The sequence below is a fragment of the Pinus tabuliformis genome, chromosome 9 (assembly GCF_031772625.1).
Source record: "Pinus tabuliformis cultivar Carrire ecotype Pingquan chromosome 9, CPIR1, whole genome shotgun sequence".
Lineage (NCBI taxonomy): Eukaryota > Viridiplantae > Streptophyta > Pinopsida > Pinales > Pinaceae > Pinus > Pinus tabuliformis.
Genome location: NC_142307.1, coordinates 1,455,037,860 through 1,455,044,533, shown reverse-complemented (window position 1 = coordinate 1,455,044,533; position 6,674 = coordinate 1,455,037,860). Strand labels below are relative to the sequence as shown.

The 6,674-nt window shown below is 39.4% G+C and overlaps 1 protein-coding gene across 1 annotated transcript in view; it reads left to right on the top strand.

Moving 5' to 3' along the window:
* The first annotated feature begins 4,263 nt into the window (after nt 1-4,263).
* Nucleotides 4,264-6,674, top strand: part of LOC149154063 (insulin-degrading enzyme-like 1, peroxisomal) — a 474,120-nt gene continuing 471,709 nt past the window's right edge. The window contains exon 1 of the mRNA XM_089445838.1: nt 4,264-4,661. Within this exon, the coding sequence (XP_089301964.1) occupies nt 4,542-4,661 (120 nt within the window). The 5' untranslated portion in view covers nt 4,264-4,541. The remainder of the gene's footprint in view (nt 4,662-6,674) is intronic.

The following is a 6,674-nucleotide window of genomic DNA, read 5'->3' as shown; positions in this document are numbered from 1 at the left end:
AAGAAATCTGTAGTGGAAAGTACAGAGGTGGTGAATGTGAAATCATCCCAGGATAAAGGGAAAATGATTGTCCAGATAAACAACCATGAAGAGAACGCAAGAGAAGAAATGAAAGAAGATTCCACCAAAGTTTCCAAAACTTGGGCTCAAGTTATTAGCAATTCTGCTAATAAGGAAGAAGAAACAAATATTCAGGTTGACAACATGCAAGATAGTGAAGGCAAGGAAAGACAAAATAGGGCAGCAAACATAATTATTAAAGGGGTGAAAGACTATGGAAAAAATGAATGTACTCTTGACCTTGCAAGAGACTTCTTGAAAGACAAGTTGCTATGGCAAGGACACATATGCCAAGCATGGAGGGTGGGTAAGTTTAACGGGGAGAGAGCCAGGCCCATAAAAGTCATTATGCCTACCTTGCGTGATAAATATATTATTCTAAGCAAGAAGCATCTCTTGAGGGGTTCTCGTTTTTTCCTAGAAGAAGATTTAATTGTAAAACAACAGGAGGAAAGAAGAGAGGAAATTTTAAAGGTTAGGGCAGCAAGAGATGAAGGAAAGAGAACATGGATTTATAAAGGCAAAGCTGTGATAGCGCAATTTGGACCTCCTTCCAGAACAGAGCAACAAGATGGTAATAAAGAAGAGGCAACAAACTCTTCAACAGGAAATCAAAAAGCAAGGTCAGTATGGGAAAACAAGGACAAAGACTCAAATGTGAGTCTTGCACGTCAAAATAAATAGCAATCAAGTCATACCCAGGTTTCCTTGAGATTAGTTTGTTGGAACTGCAGAGGTTACCCATGGAGACGAGGACCTGGGTTAGGGCATATTGCGGAAAATAGAGACATAATTTGCCTCATAGAAACACATGAGCATGAAGGGTGCAAGACACCTTTGTTTGAAGGATACTGGAAGATGGCAATGTGGAACAAGGCAGTAGGGAATGGCAAAGGGCACGGGGGTATCATGGTTTTAGTAAGGGAGAAAGAAGGTCGTCTCATTCAGTTAGAAAAAGAAGACTCAAATAAGCAATTCATTTGGTTTAAAATATTAGAAAATGGAAACCACATCAGAATTGCAGCATGCTATTTTGCGCCACAGGTCTCAAAAATCTACAAAGGTAGAGGGCTTGACCACAAAGATCCATTTGCAGCTTTAAAAGCGGATATTGCAACATATTCTCAGCTAGGTGAAGTCCTTATAGTGGGTGATTTCAATGCTAGGACTGCAAGTGAGCAAGCTAGCATTATTTGCTGTAAAGATGATTGTGACCCTATTTGGCTTACAGAAGAAAGGAATCATCAATGGGAAAGAATTTCAGAGGACAAGGGCTGCAATCTCTTCGGTGAACAATTGCTTACTTTATTTGGGGCCTTTGATTTAGTCATTTGTAATGGCTTGACTAGATGGGCAACGTCCGATAATTTCACTTGCAATACTTACAATGGAGCAAGTGTAGTAGATTATGTAATTTGCTCGCATGGTTTGTGTGAGAAAATGGAAGAAGTTTTGGTTGGAGATTAGCTGTGGGATTTGAAATCAGATCACAAGCCAATTTATTTATGTTTCTTTTGGATTGGAAAGAAACAATTAGAGTCAAAAATTCAACATGTCCAACAAAATCTCCCACAAGGCAGAATTCTTTTGACCCTAGAAAATTGTAATACCTTCAAAATGACGTTAGAGAGACTCTTTGAGAAGGAGAAAATTACAATTCACAGCCTTCATAGTCATGAATTAACACATTTAATTCAATGCGCACTTGCAAAGTGCAAAAGAACAAAAATTAAGAAGTCTGAAACAAATTGCTTTTCGGTTAATGCTTGGTTTGACGAGGAATGCAAAAAGGCAAGAAGAATGTGGAAAGAGTCAAACAAGGATAACATAAAGCTCAAATCTTACAAGCATTTATTAAGCAAGAAAAAGGCCGATTTCATGGTTTCAAGGAGGGAAGAACTAATCTTCCTTGGGAAAAATAATCCCAAATTATTTTGGAAGGAGCTCCAACCGAAAAAGATACAAATTGGAAATAGTATTACAACTTCTAAATGGTTTGACTATGCAAGACAACTCTATGAGCAGATTCCCAAGGTTGACCCTCCCCCCTTAGTCAACACTGATACTAAACTCTTCACGGTACAAGAGGTAGAGATGGGTATCAAGAAGTTGGGTGTTGGAAAAGCAAAAGACTTAGCTGAACTCCAAGTAGAATATCTAAAGTGGGGCTCAAAGATTCTTGCACCTCACATTACAAAAATCTTCAACAACATCATACAACAAGGGCTCCCCACAGATTGGACAACTAGTCTGGCAATACCTCTTTTCAAGAGCGGCGACATCAATAATCCCTCCAATTATAGGACCATCATGATAAACTCTTTGTTTCCAAAGCTATTTGGAAGCATGCTAGAAAACAAAATTAGCAAGTGGGCAGAAGAAAGAAATAAGCGTGCTAAAGGGCAAGCAGGTTTTAGACCTAAGCATTCCACAGTTGATCATTGCATAACTTTAAGGCACATCATTGAAAAAGTTTGGGAGAAGAAGGAAGAAGTCTTTTGTTGCTTTGTTGATTTCAGAAAAATGTTTGACTCGGTTCCTAGGGATAAACTTTGGCAAAGAATGGAGGAACTTGGGGTTCCTAAACATTTGAGAGCAGCCGTGCATAGGTTGTATGAAGAGGTGAAAGCCAAAATTAGAACTTCAGCAGGCATTTCTGAAAGTTTGAGAAGCGATATTGGGTTCAAGCAAGGTTGCCCACTGTCTCCTACCCTTTTTGGCTTATATATCGACAAGCTTGAGGAGTGGTTAAATTCGCAAGGGGGTGATGGTATCTATTTGTGCAATTTTGTTATAAGGCTTCTTTTGTATGCAGATGACCTTATTCTGATTGCTAAATCGGCTCTTGGTTTGCAAGAGCACTTACTATCCCTTGAGCATTTTTGTAGAAGTGTGGGGATGCAAGTCAATATCAGCAAAACGAAAGTAGTGGTCTTCTCTAAGAAAAGAAAACATAACCAACATAAGTTCTACTTTGAAGGCAACATTCTGGAAGAAGTTGTGGATTACAAATACCTCGGAATTGACTTCAACAAAAATCTAAGCTGGAATGGTTGAAGAAAGAAAAGAATTTTGGGGGGTTGGAAAGCATTTTATGCTTTTCAAAATAGGTGTAGAGAGGCAGAGTTATGGGACTGGAAGACCACTCAAACTCTTTTTGGGCTTCTAGTGATTCCAGTGATTCTATATGGTTGTGAACTGTGGACTAGCAGTACTTTCGACATGCAGTGGAGACAAATTGAGAAAAATTAGAAGCGTTTGATTACAAACAAATTTAAGATTAAAAGTGCAGTTCCTTATGATATCTTGTTAAGTGAAACAGGGACTGCTCATATTGAAGCAATTGCTATGGTGCGAGTCATAAGGTATTTAAAAAAAATTGAGCAAATGGAAGAGGGTAGATGGCCTAAGGTTGTCTTTAATGATAGATTGTGCAAGAGCAAAAAAACTTGGATGCAGCAAAATAACAAATGGTTTAGTAAATGGGATATTTGCTTGAACGCGTGCCCCATAAACAACAAAGAGATAAAAGCTTTTGTTATGGAAAAGTTCTACAAACTTACTTGGGAGAAGGAGCTAGGAAGAAAGAAAAATCACTATATTGAAGTGTTTAATCCCACTCATAATCATCAACCAAAAGCATACATAGAGGCCAATATCTTTTGGAGAGCCAAAATTCTTATTGTTCAGTTAAGGACTAATTCTCATCAACTCCGTTGTGAAACAGGGCACTGGAAAAGGCCAAAGGAAGTGTGGGAGGAAAGGGTATGCATTTTTTGTTCTTCCGGAAAAGTGGAAACAGAAAAACATTTCATTTTAGAATGTGAGGCCTTCAAAGACAACAGGGAAAGTTATGCAGATACGCTGGCAGCGAGCTCTTGGGATAATCTATTTAACAAGGGGTTTGTCGAGAAGATGGGAGCATTTATTATGAAGCTTCACAAAAAAAGGGCCAAATACATCAAGCAAATGAAGAAGCAATCTGTCCCATAGGCTATCTTTAGCCTCGTGAACGTTAAAATAATTTCTTTCTTTTTCTTTCTTCTTATAACATTAAAATATTTTATTAAACTAACCAGCATAAAACAATACTAACTACTTCCTTGTTACAACACATCAACACATTATGATGACATTAAAATATTTTATTTAACTAAGTGAAACTAGCTATCTGTTTTGTTACATGATATGCCCAAACATGCTATTCTTGTGACTTATGACCAAATGTCACACGTAAAAAACCTGGCCAAAAGTACTGTGCAAAGAGAGGGAGAATAGTATGCAGATGGGACCAAATTCGATTCCTACAAATTAAATAAGCTGATGGTCTTCGCTGAAATGGGATTTGGAGCTCTTCAAGTTGGATGCCACAATTTAGTAGTATGTAATCTGCATTTTTAGGGCCAATTTGTGGTGATTGATAGCGTGAGCAGAGGAACTGAAGCACTCCGAATAAGAAGAGCAGGTTTCTAATAACAACAATGGAGCAAGGTAGGGATGTTACCATCGTGAAGCCATTCAATGACAAAAGGGAGTACAAGAGGGTGGTCCTTCCGAACGCTTTGCAGGTTCTCCTTATCAGTGATCCTGATACTGACAAGGTAAATACCATTACACTGCTTGCTTTGACAATGGGTATCTTTTTTATCATGTAACATCTCGCCCCATCCTCGGGATTGTAAGAGAGAATTTTATACATATAGACACACTCATACGTTTTCATATATGGACATGTAACATCTCGTCCCACTCTCGGGACTGTACGAGAGTATTATATTCATAGACACACACTTTTTTTTTATATAGACACACTCATGTCTGTCTCCTTGACGCCACAGAGCCGCAAAGTAGGGTTGGATTATGCACACACTTCTCGCAAATTTTTTCCTTGGCCGTCTCCTTTACTCCACTGATTTGTAAACGGTAGGCATATGGCTTGTCTGTTTTGTCAACATGGATTTTCCGTGGAAATGGATTTTGTTCTCTGTATTTGGAGACGGATTCAGATCTATTTTGCTTCTTGTTTGTGTACTGTAGTGATGAATTCAGATCTGTTTAGCTGCTTGTTTTTCTAACGGATCAGTCCATCAACACTCTGCCAAGCCCTTCAATTCTGCTAACTGAGTTTCAGTACTACGATTCACCATTGTCACGCCCCTATGGACTCTGCATGAATACGAGGCGCTTTTGGCCGCACCATGGTCCCTGCGTGTGTGGCACCGACGTATTTTGCAACCGGCTAATTCTAGCATGGCAGTACTCCATCCGGACTATGCCTCACAAATCAACACTTATATTTTATTTAGTGGAATATCGTAACCTCAGAACCAAGGGTATCATTGTCATCTCAAATACAACATAGCACATTTATCTTCTTTTAACAATAGCATGTAATTCATCAAACATAAGATTCATCTCATAACATCTCCATCAACATATATCATCAACATGCATGTATAACAATGCTACAATAAAGTGTCACAATCACAATGCTCATACACCATACACATATACCACGAGTACACAATAATGATGTGAGTGGAAGAGCCCTCGGCTCAACCCCAGAATCAATATATTATAATGAATCTTTTCTGCAAATGTTGTACAACAATCAAGGCTGAAGCCTTCTCCAAGACTCAGGTATTGTTTCCCCAAACCAACCCTCAAAATACACTGCAAAATCCCCAAAGAATACCACAATACAAAAGTGTACCCTCTTAGGTTGAGACTTGGGTTCTCTATCTGGCCCAAAAGTACAACATTGAATACTCCACAAAACCCTTGGGACGGTTCAGTTACTCACCTCGAACCTTCTCTCCCAATCAGCTTGCAAGGTCCAAAATGACCCCACATGGGTGACTAGGGTTCCCGCCACCCAGCGGAGGGTTGTTTTTGACCCTTCTTTCAACTTGCAACTGCTTTCCTTTGTCCTGCAACCCTTCCACATCTTCATCTTTCTCTTCCCAAGCTGATGCACCCAAAAACCAATCAGAAATAGCCCTTAACACCTTGATCCAACCCTCCTCTTTCTCACAGGTAGGATGGGCCCCACCCCGCATACGAGTTGCTTCTTCCTTGTTTCCGCCTGCAATATGAGCTAAGGAATAAACCTAAATTTCCTCTTGTTGCTTCCCCTTTTTGACTTCCAAATGACCACATTTATATAGGTTTTATGGGTGGTAAGGTAGCTGTAGGGTCGTGACCCTTCATATGCCACCCTATCCAACTCGTGGGTACTCCCAATGGGGTGGCAGTCCAATATAACTTTGCCACATGTCCCCAAGCGTCTCATAAAGCCACCTCATGTCATTGTACTCGGCTTTAGGTCCTCTTCTCATGCTCGGCCACATCCACCCTTGTGCGGTCCTGGTCCACCCAATTTGTTTCGTTTTGTTGGAAAATGTAACTAGTTTTGGTCTTCATGATTGTCATTGTACTCATGTCAATATGTATGTCTTATGGTATAAGAAAAAGAAAAAATATAATTTCAATCATGGGATTTATGCTCCATTTTGTTGGTCAATCTAGGTCAAGCATGTTCTTCATGCTTCTAGGGTTTGTCATGTCAAAAGAATATTTTTCTTGAGTCAAGAGAGTCCTTGTCAATTGTATAA